Raw genomic sequence first — 21,130 nt, 5'->3', positions numbered from 1 at the left:
AACGACTCAGTTAAAATGTATATACATGTAGTGTTTTAATATTTATTCATACACTTTTGAAAGACTTCAAGACACTTATCAAAATACTTCTACTTAACAAAAATGCTTACAATTACATCCTCGTTCAGTTTCATCAACAATTCTACTCGTATGCACCCGTATTCGTACTCGTACAATACACAGCTTTTAGATGTATGTACTATTAGTATATACACTCCAATGATCAGCTCTTAGCAGCCCATGTGAGTCACCTAACACATGTGGGAACTATCATTTGGCAACTAGCATGAAATATCTCATAAAATTACAAAAATATGAGTAATCATTCATGACTTATTTACATGAAAACAAAATTACATATCCTTTATATCTAATCCATACACCAACGACCAAAAACACCTACAAACACTTTCATTCTTCAATTTTCTTCATCTAATTTATCTCTCTCAAGTTCTACCTTCAAGTTCTAAGTGTTCTTCATAAATTCCAAAAGTTCTAGTTTCATAAAATCAAGAATACTTCCAAGATTGCAAGTTTACTTCCAAGTTTTCTAAATCCATTCCAAGTAATCATCCAAGATCAAGAAACCTTTGTTACTTACAGTAGGTTATCTTTCTAATACAAGGTAATAATCATATTCAAACTTTAATTCAATTTCTATAACTATAACAATCTTATTTCGAGTAGAAATCTTACTTGAAATTGTTTTCGTGTCATGATTCTGCTTCAAGAACTTTCAAGCCATCCAAGGATCCTTTGAAGCTAGATCTATTTTTCTCATTTCCAGTAGGTTTATCCAAGGAACTTGAGGTAGTAATGATGTTCATAACATCATTCGATTCATACATATAAAGCTATCTTATTCGAAGGTTTAAACTTGTAATCACTAGAACATAGTTTAGTTAATTCTAAACTTGTTCGCAAATAAAAGTTAATCCTTCTAACTTGACTTTTAAAATCAACTAAACACATGTTCTATATCTATATGATATGCTAACTTAATGATTTAAAACCTGGAAACACGAAAAACACCGTAAAACCGGATTTACGCCGTCGTAGTAACACCGCTGGCTGTTTTGGGTTAGTTAATTAAAAACTATGATAAACTTTGATTTAAAAGTTGTTATTCTGGGAAAATGATTTTTATTATGAACATGAAACTATATCCAAAAATTACGGTTAAACTCAAAGTGGAAGTATGTTTTCTAAAATGGTCATCTAGACGTCGTTCTTTCGACTGAAATGACTACCTTTACAAAAACGACTTGTAACTTATTTTTCCGACCATAAACCTATACATTTTCTGTTTAGATTCATAAAATAGAGTTCAATATGAAACCATAGCAATTTGATTCACTCAAAACGGATTTAAAATGAAGAATTTATGGGTAAAACAAGATTGGATAATTTTCCTCATTTTAGCTACGTGAAAATTGGTAACAAATCTATTCCAACCATAACTTAATCAACTTGTATTGTATATTATGTAATCTTGAGATACCATAGATACGTATACAATTTTTTGACCTATCATGTCGACACATCTATATATATTTCGGAACAACCATAGACACTCTATATGTGAATGTTGGAGTTAGCTATACAGGGTTGAGGTTGATTCCAAAATATATATAGTTTGAGTTGTGATCAATACTGAGATACGTATACACTGGGTCGTGGATTGATTCAAGATAATATTTATCGATTTATTTCTGTACATCTAACTGTGGACAACTAGTTGTAGGTTACTAACGAGGACAGCTGACTTAATAAACTTAAAACATCAAAATATATTAAAAGTGTTGTAAATATATTTTGAACATACTTTGATATATATGTATATATTGTTATAGGTTCGTGAATCAACCAGTGGCCAAGTCTTACTTCCCGACGAAGTAAAAATCAGTGAAAGTGAGTTATAGTCCCACTTTTAAAATCTAATATTTTTGGGATGAGAATACATGCAGGTTTTATAAATGATTTACAAAATAGACACAAGTACGTGAAACTACATTCTATGGTTGAATTATCGAAATCGAATATGCCCCTTTTTATTAAGTCTGGTAATCTAAGAATTAGGGAACAGACACCCTAATTGACGCGAATCCTAAAGATAGATCTATTGGTCCTAACAAACCCCATCCAAAGTACTGGATGCTTTAGTACTTCGAAATTTATATCATATCCGAAGGTTGTCCCGGAATGATGGGGATATTCTTATATATGCATCTTGTTAATGTCGGTTACCAGGTGTTCACCATATGAATGATTTTTATCTCTATGTATGGGATGTGTATTGAAATATGAAATCTTGTGGTCTATTGTTACGATTTGATATATATAGGTTAAACCTATAACTCACCAACATTTTTGTTGACGTTTTAAGCATGTTTATTCTCAGGTGATTATTAAGAGCTTCCGCTGTCGCATACTTAAATAAGGACAAGATTTGAAGTCCATTCTTGTATGATATTGTGTAAAAACTGCATTCAACAAACTTATTTTTGATGTAATATATTCTGTAATGGTCGTGTGTAAACGGTATATTTTAGTATATCATTATTTGATAATCTACGTAACGCTTTTTAAACCTTTATAGATAAAATAAAGGTTATGGTTGTTTTAAAAATGAATGCAGTCTTTGAAAAACGTCTCATATAGAGGTCAAAATCTCGCGACAAAATCAATTAATATGGAACGTTTATAATCAATATGAACGGGACATTTCAGATATGTCTTCATTCCAACTTACACCAATCAATACACTTTAAGTATTTGATTATTTCTCTCTTTCTTACCTCTTTTTGAGAGTTGTATTAGTCGAATATTTAGAGAGTGTAGTTGGATTAAGAGAGTTTTCTATGTCATTGTAACAATTTGTGATATAGTGAATTTCTCTCTATGGGGGCCCGTGGTTTTTCTGTTTTGGAGTTTCCACGTTAAATTCTTGTGTTGTGGATTGCTTTTATTTCTTTACTGTCTTTCATTGGTCGTGTGTTGGGAATTAGTGAGACCATTTTTTCCAAAAACTGGTATCAGAGCGTCGGGTTTGACAGGGGTCTCGGTTATAGAAGGTAGGAGTATGCTCTGTGGTCGAGACTTAGTCTGAGCTTACACATCATAAACGACTTCTATTGATCGTATAGGGGTATCTGGTTAGACAATCTTTTTTCTGATTCAGAGTAAGTTTTGTCAAGAATTTGTAGTGGACCAGGTTGCTGGATTTTCCAAACAGTCACCAATTATATTGGAACCAAACGGATCCTACCTCTCCACTACATCTGTCGGCCAGTTGAAACGTGGGCAAAATCAGAGAGAGTGTTGTTCATAAGATACGGATACGATGTCGAAGTTCAGTTCAATGAGGTTTGATGTAAAGAAATTTGATTGGAGGGTCAATTTTGGCTATTGGAAAGTTCAAGTCAAGGATACGTTGATTCAGCTCTATTTACACAACGCATTGAAAGGTAAACCCACCTTTGTTTTAGACAGTGATCAGCAAGTTCGATGAAAAAGAATGGGATGATATGGATTTGAGGGTGGCAAGTGCGAGTCATTTGTGTCTTGCAAAGAACGTGCTTACAAATGTGCACGAGTTATCAACGGCTAAGGAGCTTTGGGATAAACTAGAGTTGTTGTACCAGAGCAAGGGCATCTCAAATCGGTTGTGTCTTAAAGAACAGTTCCATACTTTGTGTATGGATGTGGGTTCAAAGATTTCAGATCATCTAGGTATGCTTAATGGTATTGTTTCGGAACTAGAAGCTATTGGAGTTAAAGTAGATGAAGAAGATAAAGCTTTGAGGTTGATATTATCTTTATCATTGTCCTATGAGCACATGAAACCTATTTTGATGTATGGGAAGGAAACTCTGAAGTTTGAAGACGTTACTAGCAAGCTCCTATCCGAGGAGAAAAGACTGGAAGGTAACAGGGTCTCGTCATCAGTAAGTATGGTACCGTTGTGCTCGGATAGGCGGAAGAAAAACTCTAGAAAGAATCTGGTATGCTTGGGGTGAGGGAAGACTATGCATGTAAAGGTTAATTGTTCAGGTGGATCTAATCCTGCAAAAGGCTCCAAAGACGCTAACATTTTCTCTGTTGTTACGGAGAGTGACGAATTCCTCTGAAGTCACGTCATACTCATGGTGTGTCTGCGCCACCATGGAAAGGTATGTTCGTTAGCGGTTTCACAAATTGCACATGGGCATTGGTTTGGCGTTGATGCAGGTTATGTGGTGGAAACAGTTGTTGTAGCTGATGAAACTTCCAGGGAAAGCCAAACAGGAAGTTGCACCATAACAGTTCAACTGGGTATACAACATGTGCCGATGTGAAATGCTTCGAATATGATATTCTAAGTGCTATACTCTTCATGGTGGAGTATGATAATTCTGTTAAGATTTATGATTGTCTGTAATGACAATGATTGTCGGTTTAGACAATGTTCGACATAGAAGAAAATTTTATTTCTTGGGTTAGAGATAATGTCGGCGGCATGAAGACGAGGATCTTAAAGTTGTCGTCGAGAAAGCATCTGCGTCGGTTATCTTTACAATGTGAAAGTATGGATATCGTTTTTTTTTTATCAAAAGGTGGAGATTTGTTGGTATTATTTTTTAATAGAAAAATAATATGGTTACTTGTCACACATTGGTGGATGGAAGAAATAAGGAGTAAACTCCTTAAGAATAAATTGAAGTTGCCCTACATAGGTGGGTGAAAGAAGTTGGAGGTGAATTGCTTGGTTATAAAAGGAGAGATAAGTCTTCATTCCAACTTGCGCCAATCAATACACTTTAAGTATTTGATTATTTCTTCTTTTTTTACCCTTTTTTGAGAGTTGTATTAGTCGAATATTTTGAAGAGTGTAGTTGGCTTAAGAGAGCTTTTTATGTCATTGTAACAATTTGAGTTATAGTGAATTTATCTCTTTGGGGGCTGTAGTTTTTCTCTTGTTTTATAGTTTTCACGTTAAATTTTTGTGTTGTGGATTGTTCATATTACTTTACTGTCTTTCATTTGTCGTGTGTTGGAAATTAGTGAGACCATTTTTCTCAACAATCTACACACAGATTGAGCTCAATATGCACACATATTAAGTCAATCTGCACATATATTGAGTCAATCTACATCACAGATTGGAGTTTAGTACGTGAGTTCTGTCCTACCTTTGAAGATTGAATCTTAAAGTCCTTTATTCTAAGGATACAATCATTAAGCCACCCCGTTGTTTGATTCCCATATAGAATCAGATAGAATCGAGAATAAAGGGAAGGGGATATTAAATGTGGACACACTTCTTTTTTGTTGAATGAAATGGGGAACCAAAAACTATATAATAAAAAAAGAAGGCAAAATATGGCAGTACATGGCAGTCACATGAGCATGACTAGTTTTGTTAGTTTAGTAGTCATGCTCACGTGATAATGAGTCGTGTACGACTTTTAGTAATGTATTAGTTATCTTATGCAAAAACAAAAAAAAAAAAAAAAAAAAAAAAAAAATTATGCGTTAGTCCCTTAGACCACTCGTGGTGAGTGACATTTTCTTGCTTGTGTTTGTTGCTTATTGCATTTTTTTTGATGAGTATGACATGTTTCTTTTTTTAGGTGGAGTAGTGGTAGTGTTTCTTTTTGGTGTTGGTTAGGAGTATATTGTGATGATGTGTTAAAATATGATTGGGTTAAATATTAAAAGGGGATAAAAATAATATTTTTAAATTAATAAAAAAAGAAAAAAACAAGAAACGTGCGTTGCTGCGTTCGTTGGATTGCAACAGACGCTTAGGAAATGCCTGATTCCAACATGCCGATACTCCCGTTTCTTTGGTGCCACGTCCTTAGTGTTGGCGTTTGTTAAGACCAATACAAATGGTCTTACAAGGAGAATGCTAAATACAACAACACAAATCCAACAACAAAACTCAATACCACATGTCTGGTGTATGAGGGAAGTGAGATGTAGACAACCCTTCTCCTATCTTTGAATAAAGAGAAGTCATTTCTCCACCCAGAGTGATATACTCCACGAAGTAGAGAAAATTCTCTCTCTCTCTCTCTCTCTCTCTCTCTCTCTCTCTGACGGATAAAGAGATTGCTTCCGAATGGACCTCCGCCAAGGAGAATGCTAAATGTAACATTACTAACTATGTTTAAACATTTATTGTAATGTATTAATTTTTCATATGATAACGTACTTTCGATACTTAAATTCAAGGATTCTTTATTAATAGAAATCTGTAGTTTTATATTGAAATATTCACTTTGCATTTAATGCAGAATTATAGCCCTTAGAGCTATGATTATCATTTTTCAAATTACAATTAAAATTCTTGTTATATTTTTCACTCAAAATAAGTTTCAAGTATTGCCATTGACTACAAGTACTTTAAAAGCATTGTTTGTTTGACCCATTACAAATAATTTTTTTTAAAAAATCAATAAAATTATGTCATACATAACATTAATCAATCAAATTTACTAGTTATTTATCTCTCACAATTCTATTGTTTCAGTTAATGGGCGATCAAGAGCCTGATCAAGTCATTTGGTCCCCTGCCAACAATGGGGTGTTTACTATTGCAGATGCAGTAAGGATCATCATTTCCTCGGGTAATCCTACTTCTCATCTTTGGCCCAAATTAATACAAAATAATCGGGTTTCATCCAACTTTATGTTGTTTCGTTGGCTTGCAATAAAGAAAAGCATTCCCGCGATGTACTGATTCGTAGACACATTTTGCGTCTCGGCCAATCGCCTTTATGTGTTTGGTGTTCGATAGAAGTTGAGACGATAGAGCATTTAATGTTACATTGCTCGTGGACGTTTAAAATTTGGGCAACTTATTCCATTGGTGGAAAGTTAGATGGGTGATTCCTTTTTTGATCTTCAACTAATTGATCGATCAGTATTACGGAAATGGTGTCAATGACAAGAAGTTTTGAAAATATGATTTGGCCGACTACACTTTGGGCAATTTGGATAGCAAGAAACGATTTCATCTTCAACGGGAACGTGATTTTCAGGTCGACTATTGTTTGGGACATCAATGTTGAGGTTTTGTTTTAGGTAACTTCTTTCAATCTTTGTTATGTTCATCAATGGAATAACAAACCAAGTTTTTTATGTCATATGACTTAGATTACTTTTGTTTGCCTTTTGTAATTTGATGTATTGGTTTCTTAGTAAATTGGTTAGTAAGATGATCAATCACAGCATCGTTGCACTTGTTTATGGCTGTCTTCATTTCTTTAATGAAGAACACCCTTATATCCTATTCAGTTTTTTTCACAAAAAAAGTTATCCGAACATCACATTTAGGAATAATTAATTTATACGAGTACATTTGTGGATATATCATGTTATGACAATTCTCCTAGCACACCCACACCAGTGAAAGCGAGGATATAATTGTTTGAGACAAACTTGCGAGAAATAATAGAAAGCAAATAAAGTAACCGCTAGACAAGACGATTTAACGTGGTTGCAAAACCCTGCATACGTCCACCCTAAGAGTTCCATTTATTCTTATAATATAAAAGAACCCGTTACAAGAAAAAAATACACTATGAGTTAAACCCAAACCCAAGCCCCTTAGATTTTAGGATAAAATCTAAGTTTCTCGTACACTCCTTACAAAAATAAAACTCTTAACCTCACAAAGAAAGGTTTCCGTTGATGTTACTAATCAACTCTCTATCTACTTTGTGATGCCCTCACAACTAAACATACTCCGTTGATAAACCCTATCAATTATGTTTTTCCTTTTGTGATATGTGATCCTCTGGATGCTCTTTGCCTTCTCCATGGCTATCTATATCTATATCTATATATAACATATTTCATCTAATGTGAAACATACGTATGAAAAGAAGCAAACAAATCACACCATGTGGCATCCTCAATCTTTGACAACATTCATAATAACCAAAAGTCTTCATACTTATGGCCAAGACTATTCTCAAAACAGTCTTTCATGTTTTCCATGCAAATGTAACTTAGTAAATGTGAGACACCAAATATGGACCGTACAATAATCTCCACATTGACAAACATTTATCTTATTTGTCGCTAAAATACTATCACCTAGTATTTTCACCATTGGCGTCTGTTATCCCCGCTGCACACACCTTGAATCACCTCGTTTCTGAACCCCGATTCAAATAAGACAGCCAATAATCATGTGCAACTAACCTTGTCAACTTACATAGTTGGTTCCGAAGAGGAGTCTCGAATCACCTCTCCTACCACGGTAGGATTTTCCTTCTCACCATTGTCTACCTTGGTCAAACATGTTCTAACATGTTCTCGACTTGCTTCCTGCGTGCACGCTTTCAAAACCTTCGAGACACGAGTACATTTTGTACCCTCCACCAGACGATATAAACCCTCTTACTTCTCTCCCTACATTAGGACCTTCACGCCACATGTGATTTTCATGACTCCACCTACGGTTGAATAGCCGTATCCTTGAGAATCCAACACGCATAAGGAAATTAGATTTTTGCACATCTTTGATGTGTACGCCATACCACCAAGTGTGTAAGCAACTACGTGAAACAATTTTATTTGTACCATGCCAACACCCTCAACATCACATGTTGAACCATACCCTAAAGTCAGCATCCCCGCCTTCTTTAATATTATGTTATCAAAATAACCTTTCCTGGAACACACATGCATCGTACAACCATGATCTAAAATCCATTCATCTTGAGTAGAATTAGAACTTTTGGAGATTGTGAGAACATCTCCCATCGGTACATTAACTGCTAACGCAACCGATGAACCCCTAGATTTATCTTCACCATTCTTCCAGAGAGTGGACAGTTCAACCTGGTAGTGACCCCACTCATGACATTTGAAGCATTGGATACCCTTCACGCTGTCTCCTGATCTAGACCTACTGTTATCACTAGATCTCTTCTCGGCAAACCTTCCTTCATGACCAACCATAGCAAACCCATGCTCAAAATGGTCTCTGGATCTTATCATATGATAAGATTTTCGGTACTACATCCTCCATCTTTATAGTTGTCTTACCATAAAGAATAGTAGTGACCACAATATATTACGAACTAGGAAGATAGGTAAGAAGAATAAGGGTCTTATATTTTTCCTCAACATAAACCTCAACTTTTGCAAGTTGATCCACCATACGATTAAACACACTCATGTGTTCAATGATATTTGTCATCCGTCATCTTTTCAGGCCTGCCATCCTTTTTACCCTTTAACGACTGCCAAGCCCGTTGAACAAGGACATCCATCACCCTTGCTGACCACAAGGTGTGATTACCGGTTTCATCAAATGGCTCCGCCTTAAATTGTATATCGCTATTTTCTCTCCTTCTCCAAAGAAATAATTGTTTGAGGCAAACTTGAGAGAAATAATAGAAAGCAAATAAAGTAACCGATAGACAAGACGATTTAACGTGGTTAGGAAAACCCTGCCTACGTTCACCCCAAAAGTACACTATGAGTTAAACCGAAACTCAATCCCCTTACATTTTAGGATACAATCTAAGTTTCTCGTACATTATTTTACATTCCTTACAAAACTAAAACTCTTAACCTCACAAAGAAAGGTTCCCGTTGATGTTACTGATCAACTCCCTATCTACTTTGTGACACCCTCACAAATAAACACACTCTGTTAATAAACCCTATCAACTATGTTTTTCCTTTTGTGATATGTGATCCTCTCCACCTTCTCCATGGCCATCTATAAATAACATGTTTCATCTACTGTGAAACATACGTATGAAAATAAGCAAAAAAATCACAACATGTGTCTCCCTCCATCTTTGACTTTGGACATTCATAAGAACCAAAAGTCTTCATGATTATGGCTAAGAGTATTCTCAAACAGTCTTTCAAGTTTTCCATGCAAATGTAACTTAGTAAATGTGAGACACCAAATATGGACTACCGTACAACATATCATTTATGTATAGACATTGTACCATCTGTTATGCATTAATGAAATGATTTAATATTACAGTCCTAATATATGAATCTAGAAACCTATAAGAGTTAATCAATTAATCTTAAGAATTTGTAGGGGCATGAAGCTTCAAATCCGTGTTAATCGAATTGTGATTCAATGTACAATATGTATAACAACGGTGAAGATGATGAATCTGATAAATACAGAAATTGAATGAATCTGATTATTATTGTATGAATCTGTAATACAAATGTGTTGTGGCTCAATTCACATATTCGAAATTATCAACGCTCTCTAATCTCAATTATGCTTTCTTCCCAAACTAGTTGAGACCTAGATGTGGTGGGAGAGAAATCACCTAGCATGTGTGTGTTTTATGAGCTTAGGAATGCCAGGGTTAAGAGTGATATAAGGAAGAAGATGATGATGTAAAGAATGATCAATCTAATGAATATATGTTTGTATAAATATCTATGAATGTTTATAACGAGATCCGGATCAGCCCGCGTGATGCGGCGGGACCTTTCGGCATACATATTCATATTTAATGTAGCGTTATGTATTTACAGAAGAAAAACGACACATTTTTGAAGCCCCATTTTAGATTTCGGTGTGTTTAGCATTTTTTAAAAAGTATCCGTTTCGAACGTAGCTAGTTTCGTTTTGTTCGTAAAATTATTTCGAGTTTAATGGTGTCGGCGGTAAAAAATAACTCGGAGCGAGCAGAAAGATAAGCCCCATCTAAAATGTCGGTGTAAACACAAATACCATTAAAACTCAATATTATTTTGAAAATATCTACTAGAGATCCAAGTTAATCATTAATGCCTACAACTTTGGAACTTGATTTTCAAAATAAATACGATAATAGATAAATCATATTTTATCTAGATCTCCAACGGTGCAAAAGAATAACAATAACAGGATCTTCACTCTTTAACATTGATCGAACATTGATCCAAAGTATTCTTCTCTAAGGTGTTAAGTTTGTTTTTCAATCTAGAGATGTTATTTTGTTTTATGTGTGTTTGTAAACTTGCGAACATAGATATATGTTTTGTAGTGATGCAGACATGATAAGCTATTTTGCAGATTTAAAAACAAACAGTTTTCACTATTCAGCATACACTTCTTTAGTCCACATGTCCGCAGATATTCAGACAAAAACATCTTAAAAACAAGCATCACCTAAGTCTTGCAATGTTCATTAACATCTTAAAAACAAAGATCACCTAAGTCTTGTAATCTTCATTTGATTCGAAGTTTTTTAGTTTTGTCAGAGTTTAAGTGTACGTCAGTTTGAAGTCTTTCAAAATAATCTTTCAGATTCATCCTTTCAGACTCAATTATAAGTTATAACACTTATATTATTTTTGAGACTTACCGCCCGTTTGTTTTTTCTTTAATACGTCATTTTGTCTGTTTAAAAAAAAAATTAAGTGACTAATAATAACTATTGTTTGTTTATTGGGCTAAATAACAATCTTAATAATTAACTTTACTAACTTAATTAACCTTATATGGGGTAGTTAAAATAGTAGTTATTAAAAATTGAGGACTTAAATGGAATTTCACATTTCTTTTGAAGTCTGTTAATAAAAATGTGTCTTATTTAATAAGGTAAAAACAAACGCTCTTTAGGTGTTGTTTGGATGAAACTAGTTGAAACTGGAGCTTATAGCTAGAGCTGGAGCTGATAGCTTAAGCTGGAGCTAGAGCTTATCATAAGCTCTTCTCTTTTCAAGAAGCTAGTTCTATAAGTTTTTTTTTTTTTTTTTTTTTTTTGGATTAAGATCTACTTTTCATTGTGTGTCAAACAAATTATGACTTGTAGCTTATTAAAATAATAAGTTTAAGCTCCTATAAGATGTCATAAGCTCTCATAAGTTCGTTGGCCAAACACACCATAACAACTTTTTATATTAAGGGTGTGTTTGACACATTAAATTGTTGGAGTTTATGGAAGCTTAGCTTGAGTTTATGATGTTAATAAGCTCAAAGTTATAAGCTTTGTTTGGTAAACATATAAAGTAGAATTTATGAAATTCATAAGCTCATAAAAAATAAGCTACTTTTAGTAGTTTATGAAGAAAAAAAAAAGTAGAGTTTGGGGTGTATTTGAGTGAAACTAGCTTGTAGCTGGAGCTTGTAACTGAAGTTGAAAGTTGGAGCCTATTTTTTAAGCTAGAAGCTAGAGCTTATGTTTTATAAGTGTTTGGTAAAGTAGTTGGAGCTTATGTATGTAAAATGACATAAAAGAACAAAAAATAAATGATAAATAATGATTTAAGGGCTAATAATGTAATTTTACTTTTATAAGCTTTCTAACTTATTTTCAAAAGCTACTTCAACTAGCTTATTTTTTCAGAACTTATTTTTATCAAAAGCTCTGGAATATTTGTATACCAAACAAGGCTAGAAGCTGGAGCTTATGAAAAAAATAAGTTTAAACTCTCATAAGCTCCTAGACGTTGCGTCGCCAAACACACCGCTTGTGAACTGAAAAATAAGCTCTAGCTACTTTACCAAACACTTATTAAAATAATAAGCTCTAGTTACCAGCTTCAAAATTAAGCTTTAGCTCCAACTCCAATCCATAAACTCCAGCTCCACCTACAAGCTTCAACTCCAGCTCTAACTAGTTTCATCCAGACACGCCCTAAGTTCCATTGTATAAGTCAATTAAGTGGAAATCAAACATGATCTTAAATTAGTTTGACTCGATCATCACATTTAATTTATTCCAACATTTTATGATCACATCTTCATTACAAGCGCGCTATTCCAGTATCATACAATAATGTTAATATATTTAAGCAAATCAAATTGTTACAGATAATATAACTTGTTTTCTTTTTGTTAGATCATTAAACTGATAACTGCTAAGAAGGTAATACGTCTATTTAAACTTACGTCTAGCTTTTATAACAATTTTAAACAAACTTCTGTTTGCTTCATGCATAGGTCAAAATCAACATATGTCATATTAGCACTGAACACATTAATAAATATTAAAACACATGTGAAGTCATGCAAGAGCCTCAGACGGCTAGTAGTGCATGCATCCTTAATCCATGCATCCTTAATCCATGCATCATAAATCATGCATATAATTAGTAGAATCCAAAACTCATGTATAAATAACACATTCAACTGAACCTATCATTACTTCATCATTCATAATCTTAACCAAAAAAATTCAAGGTACACAAATAATACTCTCAATGGCAGGGATTCATAATCAGCCACGAGCAACCATCGGAGGAAGCAACCGAATTGCATCCGTTGATGTTAGCGAAATCGGGTCTCCTATTGATAACATCAAAGACTATGAAGATGAAAGGATCAATACTGATCAGGTTACATCATGCATGACTTTTAACTTTTTACTGAAATTAACTTTATTACATTATTCATTTTTTATTTTTTTATTTATTTTTGGTTTACTTAATTATAGGGGTGTATGAAAATTGATTCTTTATTTTGATAAACATCTAAAGAAGAATAATCAAAACCGCAAGCAGGATACATACTTAAGTAAATAAATTAACCAATTTTTGAGTTAGAGACAATTGATGAAAAATACAAATGTTAACAGCACAATTTGAAGAAACGGAGAAGCGTTAATATTCATCGTGGTGAATATATTAACTTCATTGATGTCAAAAAAAGAAAAAGAAAAATACAAATGTTAGAAATAAAAAGTGAAATTTAGAAAGTGCTTATCAAAATTAACGTTTCGAATGTTAACCTTGCTTAATGAATTCTTTTTTTTTTTTTGTGTTATATCCCAATTGATGAATAGAGACATCTCAAGTTAACGTTGTAAGCCAATAACTTTTGCTAAGCGCTAGATTATGCTAAAATTAAACAATGAATGAGCCAAGCTAATCCCTCCTCTATGCTAGTTGACGACAAAAGTCTATCAAATTAAGTATCCAATCTAATATATATATTTATTGATTTAATTAATTATTTAATTAGTTTAATTAATTAAAAGTAATAATTAATAATGATGATAATATCCCAGAAAGCTGGATGGAGAAAGTTCTTGTCATTTGTTGGCCCTGGTTTCTTAGTTTCATTGGCTTACCTTGATCCTGGAAATCGTAAGTTCTTAATTAAATTTTTTCGATATCAATCTCGTTATGTTGACCATAAATCCTGATAAGCGTAAATCGACATATTTTAATTGCAGTGGAAACTGATTTACAAGCTGGAGCAAACCATAGATATGAGGTATATCCGTATATATATAGACATATATATAGTACTTACAAACATTGTTCATGCAGTTCATAATCTTTTAAAGAAATGTAAAATAAAATCTAATGATTGTTTGAATCATCAGCTACTTTGGGTGGTTTTAATCGGTTTAATCTTTGCACTTGTGATTCAATCACTCGCGGCAAATCTTGGTGTTAGCACTGGTAAGACATTAAAATTAGTCCTACATAGTACGAGTAACTAACTAAATAGTTATAATATGTGCCTCATTTTTATACAGGGAAGCATTTAGCAGAGTTGTGCAAGGCTGAATACCCAGTTATTGTCAAGTATTGTTTGTGGCTACTAGCTGAAGTTGCGGTCATCGCAGCAGATATACCGGAAGGCATGTTCACTTTCTAACTCATACTCCATATATGTGGGTGTGTTTAGTATGCAACTTTTAAAAGTTTATAAGCTTTTCATAAGGTGATGATTAGCTTCTAGGGTTATTTGGTGCCCTTATTCATATATTTGTTTGGTCCTTTATGTCGATTCACATGTTTAATCTTTAGCTCCACACAGTGTGTGCCAAACAGTTACAAAAAATTAGGCTTTAGCTCTAGCTATAAGCTTCTAGCTTCAGCTATACAATCTAGTTTCGCCAAACACACCTATAGTACGGAGTATAATTTAATTATATGTATTAATATGTTAAGTGTGTTATTACACATGGAATTATATTATATGATATAATATATTGTTGAATGCAGTAATTGGGACAGCTTTTGCACTGAACATATTATTCAAAATACCAGTTTGGGCTGGAGTTCTTCTCACAGGTTGCAGCACTCTCCTCCTTCTTAGTCTCCAAAGATATGGAGTAAGTTAACCTTATTTGTTTCTTTTACTAAAATTTATAGTTAAATATAACTTAAACGGGTCAAAATACTAGTGAACTGACCTATCTGTTATTAAAATTAGCTATTGATTCAAGGATGCAACGTAGCGACTTCGTATTTATACACCGACTCCACAAATTAATAATTGATAATTCAATAACTAACAATAATAATAATAATAATATTTTTTTTTATATATATAGGGAAGAATAGAGATAAATGGATTTGTTTTGTTTTTATATATAATATATAATATAAATATAATATTATAAAATAATAGAGGTAGTTATGAACTCAATGGTTGATTTGAAAAGGGACAATTATTACATCATCATTCATGCATACCAAGGATTAAAAATTATAGTTATGAACTCACGTAAATGTCAATATCCAATCTTTTCACAAAATATACATATTAAGACTTTCTTTTTGTTTATGTTTAGCGTTTGTATAATGATAGCCCCTTTATGAGAAATAATATACACAAAAAATGGTACTTATAAATTAGTGGAGTAGTTAATAAGAAGTTAATGAGGTGGTTATCATAAAAGTACAAGTAATTAGAGCATATCCCAAAATTTTAAAGATAGTCCTTAAAGGCTTAGAGCTAAATTTACAAATTTTCTAATTTCTTAGCTTTAACATTAATATATGTAATATGTAAGAAGATTGTTGTTTCTTGCGACAAATTTTGTTTCTAGTAATTTAATCCTATCTTAAAAGTGTTTTCTTTTCTTTGAAAAGCTATCTTAAAAGTGACATTCAAATTCAAAAATACATTGCAAAAGTGCACCAGTTTTTATATGGTTGAATATATGCAAACCTACTTAGAATTTTCTAAATTGTATTCTAATTCTAATTAATTTGTATACACACATAATATGTATAGGTAAGGAAGCTTGAAATACTAATAACCATTCTAGTATTCATCATGGCTGGTTGTTTTTTTGGAGAAATGGGTCATGTTAAGCCACCAGCTGATGATATGTTAAAGGGAATGTTCATTCCCAAATTTAGTGGCCATGGTGCTACTGGTGATGCCATTGCACTACTCGGCGCACTCGTTATGCCGTACGTTTCTTACACCAAAAAACTCAAATGTGCAATTTTTCCCTAAAGTTTATTATGTTTATGTTAAAAAGTTTACCACATATATTCAACACTTCTCAACAGGCATAATCTGTTTCTACATTCAGCTCTTGTTCTTTCTCGAAAGATACCAAATTCTGTTCGTGGCGTCAATGTAAGATTCGCATAATGGTATTTCATTTGACCTCAAAAGTCAAACTCGAGTTCATGTATCCTGATATATGGATGTTGTTCTGTATTACAGGAGGCTTGCAGATACTTTTTAATAGAAAGTGGTATTGCTCTCTTTGTAGCGTTTTTGATCAATGTTTCGGTTGTAGCTGTTTCTGGCACGGTTTGTTCAGACCAAAACCTATCAACCGACACAAGGGATCGGTGCAGTAATCTTACACTTAACTCAGCTTCATTTCTTCTTAAAGTAAGAATTTTTAAATGACACAATCATATATGACTCGTAACAACTTAAATAAATAACTCATAATTAACCACTTTGCTGATTAAACAGAACGTTTTGGGGAAATCAAGCTCCACTCTTTACGCAATTGCACTTTTAGCTTCAGGTCAGAGTTCAACAATCACAGGCACTTATGCTGGACAATATATTATGCAGGTAAAATGAGATTACTTTTTTGATATCTTTATGCTTCATAACAGTTTTTTTTTTTTTTTTTTTTTGTATTTTTTTTCTTTCACTTATTACTTCAAGCTTGTTGCTTTTATAGGGATTTTTGGAACTAAAGATGAGAAAATGGCTCAGGAACTTGTTAACACGGTGCATTGCCATCGCACCAAGTCTAATAGTGTCGATAATTGGTGGGCCATCTGGAGCCGGAAGACTAATCATCATAGCATCGGTTTGTATCGATCTCCATCTTTTTAGTTTAACACTATTGTTGATACTGTAAAACTCATCTGAATTCTACGATGATTTTTAACAGATGATACTCTCGTTTGAACTTCCATTCGCGCTAATCCCACTTCTCAAATTCAGTAGTACAAGTACCAAAATGGGACCTCATAAAAACTCCACAATTGTAAGCCATCAATCTTGTTTCCTTTTCTGACTATTAGCTAAAACGGGTAAACGATAAAGTTTCGTCGTTCAGATTGCTCGGAGAAGGGGGTATATTTATTCAGATACGCAGCCTAATTGGGTTATCCCGTATGATGCTAGTGAGGTTTGAACCTGATATCTTTTATTAGGATATCAGATGATCAGGACCCCAACTATGAGGGTACTCGGCTAGCTTGGGATGTTTTTTTTTTTTTTTTAATGATAGCTAAAGTTAATACTCACTCCATCTCCTCTTTTGAAGTCTTATCTTTCCAACGTTGACTTTAAATTACGTTTTGTATGTTATCTAATACTCGATGAATGTTATAACGGTAAAAATATATTCAAAAACTAATCCATTAATATAAGTTTTATCGAATACTATTTAATACAAAAAAAAAAAAAAAAATTTCAAAGTTAGAAAGAAAAGACCTTCAAAGTGACTATTAATATGAGAAAAAAAAGTAATAAATAAGTAAAATAAAGAATAATCACCTTTTGATTTTTTTTTTCTCTTGTACAGGTTATTGTCTTTTCATGGGTACTAGGAGTTGGGATAATTGGCATCAACATTTACTACTTGAGTACAGCATTTGTGGATTGGCTAATTCATAACAGTTTGCCTAAAGTTGCTAATGTGTTCATTGGGATGATAGTTTTCCCCATCATGGCGGTTTACGTTCTATCAGTAATCTACCTTGTGGCACGTAAGGACGTTGTTGTCACGTACATCGAGCCAACTAAACTTGACCCAAGTGCTCAAGCTAACATGGAAAATGGAGGTGTCAATAGTGAACTAGAATTGACAAATTCTCCGTATAGAGAAGATTTAGCTGATATCCCATTTCCCGAATAGTGCAGCTTTAACAGATGCGTTACAAAACGTTTTAAAATCGCGTATGAATGTGTATCCTTAAGCTTTTATTTTCATCTCATGTAGTGATCATCCGAGTTCTGAATATTCTAACGTCGTGTTCTAAAATGAGAGAACCTATAACTGTTAGTTATTCACACACACATTTACACATATATCTCGCGGACATTATAAATAAAGAAGAAAAAGGAAAAGAAATGGATGAAAGAAAATGAAGTGGATCCTTTCAATTTGAAAAGAAAGATTAAAAAGAAAATACACTACAATAATCCATCAACATTTTTTTTTTTTCATATCTACCAAAACTCGAGAATACAAATTACTTTCAATTTCCTTTTATTTCCTTTCCAAATAACTCTCTAAAACAGTAAAAGGTGAATGATGACCAAACAAATGGGCCTTTGGGAAAGCGATATCAAAATATCGGGTCAGCTTGAAGTTAGGTGTGTATTGGGTGTTTTAAAAAAGGAATATGATTTTTTTCCTACCTAATCATACTACATTTTAACTTAATCATATAAAATTTTAACATATGGTACAAACTTATTCTCTCCTATCTCATGATTTGTTGGTCTACCCAAATGTAAATATACGATTAGGTACATTAGTCATTTGAAAAATACAAGAGCACCAACAGTGGTTCAAATTTGTCGAAACTCTCCGTACAGAACATTAGGTTTTCAGCGTTCAACCACACCGCCGTGACGTTCCTGCCAACGTTCCCTCAGCGTTATCGTTATCAATCTGAAGTTCTTAAATGGACGTTGGATTTTCAAAGTTCTAGGTCATTTTAGTTTTTCTAATCTTTATTCTTCTTGATCCACATAACTAAACCTGAATCATTTCTCTACTATTTCCAATTCAAAGTTCTTGTAGAAATTCGAATAAAATTTCGAACTGACGTGTCATCAGTCCCGATGCTTTAAGGGTCTGTTTTCAAGTTTTGTTTTGGAGGGAAAAAAATGGAAGTGAAGGAAAATTAAAAATAATTAGTGTTCCTGAGTTTTAAGATGGATGAAAGGAAATGAATGGAATGAATTATTTTAGTGTATTTTCTTTCCAATATTTCCTTCAAAATTGGAAGGAAACAACTATCTCCAATTTTATCGAATATTATTTAAGTTTTATCGAATATTATTTAATACAACAAAAAAAAAATTAAAGTCGAAGTTAAAAAGAAAAGACATTCAAAGTCAATACATGACTATTAATATGAGACGGAGGGTGTAATAAATACTCCCTAAATAAAATAAAGAATCAACACCTTTTTTCTCTCTCTCTTTTATACAGGTAATCGTCTTTTCATGGGTACTAGGAGTTGGGATAATTGGCATCAACATTTACTACTTGAGTACAACATTTGTGGATTGGCTAATTCATAACAGTTTGCCTAAAGTTGCTAATGTGTTCATTGGGATGATAGTTTTCCCCATCATGGCAGTTTACGTTCTATCAGTGATCTACCTTGTGGCACGTAAGGATGTTGTTGTCACCTACATTGAGCCAACAAAACTTGCCCCAAGTGCTCAAGCTAACATGGAAAATGGAGGTGTCAATAGTGAACTAGAGTTGACAAATTCTCCTTATAGAGAAGATTTAGCGGATATCCCATTTCCCGAATAGTGCAGCTTTAACATATGCGTTACAGAACGTTTTTAAGTCGTGTATCGATGTGTATCCTTAAGCTAGTATTTTCATCTCATGTAGTGATCATCCGAGTTCTGAATATTCTAACGTCGTGTTCTAAAATGACAGAAACCTATAAATGTTAGTTATTCACACACACACATATATGTTCCAGATATTATAAATAAAGAAGAAAAAGGAAAAGAAATGGATGAAAGGAAATGAAGTGCGATCCTTTCAATTTGAAAAGAAAGATTAGAAAAAAATACACTACAATTCAGTTTGAAAAGAAAGATTAGAAAAAAATACACTACAATAATCCATCGACTTTCTTTCTTTTCATCTCTACCAAAACTCGAGAATACAAATTACTTTCAATTTCCTTTTATTTCCTTTCTTTTCTTTCTAAATAACTCCTCAAAACTGTAAAAATTGAATGACGACTAAACAAATGGGCATTTAGGAAAGCGATATCGAGATATCAAGGAGTTAGGTGTGTGTTTGCTGTTTTAAAAAAGGAATATGATTTTTCTTCCTACATAATCATACTACATTTTAACTAATCATATAAAATTTTAACATATTGTACAAACTTATTCTCTCCTATCTCATAATTTGTTGCTCTGTAAATATACGATTAGGTACACTGGTTATTTGAAAAATACAAGAGCCCCAACAATGGTTCAAATTTTTTAAAGCGTTCGGAACGTTAGGTTTTCGTGTTCAACCACACCGCCGTGACGTTCCTGCCAACGTTCCCTCAGCATTATCGTTCTCAATCAGAAGTTCTTAAATGGACGTTGGGTTTTCAATGTTCTAGATCTTTTTAGTTTTTTCTAATCTTTATTCTTCTTGGTCCACATAACTAAACATGAATCATTTCTCTACTATTTCCAACTCAAAGTTCTTATAGAACTTGGAATAAAATTTTGAGAGGACGTTGTCCGTAATATAGTATACGAAACTGAAATTAATATATGAATATATCACAACATATGCACAATAATCATGTTATAATGTATGCACAAAACAAATAATCAGATTAAGATTTGAAAGATTAACGATTAAACCTGAACATAGGTTGGATCGTTGATTCTGAAATCGAATTGAAAGGTTGAACCGGGCTTGTGTTTGACACAATTCCCTTAAACAGATTCTTCGCCTGTTCCCAGGATATACCGGTCCGAAACAGCGTACTGTCGGACTTGAACACTTGCCTAAAAAAATTGTCTATATTGTTCTTCATAAGCTACACACTTTGCTTGTCCAACAAGATGAACACTATACTTATAAAAGCTTATTTAAAGTTGTATACATGTATGTGTTATTCACGAGCTATTTTTTCTACTACTTCAACTAGAGACTACATCTCTTGTTACATGTCATGGGAGAAAACAAAAGGATTGAGACTAAATGACAATAAAATG

The 21,130-nt window shown here is 33.2% G+C and overlaps 2 protein-coding genes across 2 annotated transcripts; both read left to right on the top strand.

The window, feature by feature from the left end:
- Positions 1-13,142: 13,142 nt before the first annotated feature.
- LOC139856973 (metal transporter Nramp7.2-like) lies at positions 13,143-18,155 on the top strand. Its single transcript, XM_071845683.1, has 13 exons — positions 13,143-13,311; positions 13,983-14,061; positions 14,151-14,191; positions 14,304-14,382; positions 14,460-14,564; positions 14,932-15,041; positions 15,950-16,131; positions 16,234-16,303; positions 16,394-16,567; positions 16,655-16,759; positions 16,872-17,003; positions 17,088-17,183; positions 17,727-18,155. Exons 1-13 carry the CDS (start codon positions 13,177-13,179, stop codon positions 18,057-18,059), a joined length of 1,641 nt encoding a protein of 546 aa, XP_071701784.1. The 5' UTR covers positions 13,143-13,176; the 3' UTR covers positions 18,060-18,155.
- Positions 18,156-18,470: 315 nt separating this feature from the next.
- LOC139859310 (metal transporter Nramp6.1-like) lies at positions 18,471-19,700 on the top strand. Its single transcript, XM_071848106.1, has 2 exons — positions 18,471-18,515; positions 19,368-19,700. Exons 1-2 carry the CDS (start codon positions 18,471-18,473, stop codon positions 19,698-19,700), a joined length of 378 nt encoding a protein of 125 aa, XP_071704207.1.
- Positions 19,701-21,130: the final 1,430 nt, after the last annotated feature.

The sequence above is a fragment of the Rutidosis leptorrhynchoides genome, chromosome 7 (genome assembly GCF_046630445.1).
Source record: "Rutidosis leptorrhynchoides isolate AG116_Rl617_1_P2 chromosome 7, CSIRO_AGI_Rlap_v1, whole genome shotgun sequence".
Classification (NCBI taxonomy): Eukaryota; Viridiplantae; Streptophyta; class Magnoliopsida; order Asterales; family Asteraceae; genus Rutidosis; species Rutidosis leptorrhynchoides.
This window is presented reverse-complemented; position numbering and strand designations above follow the sequence as displayed.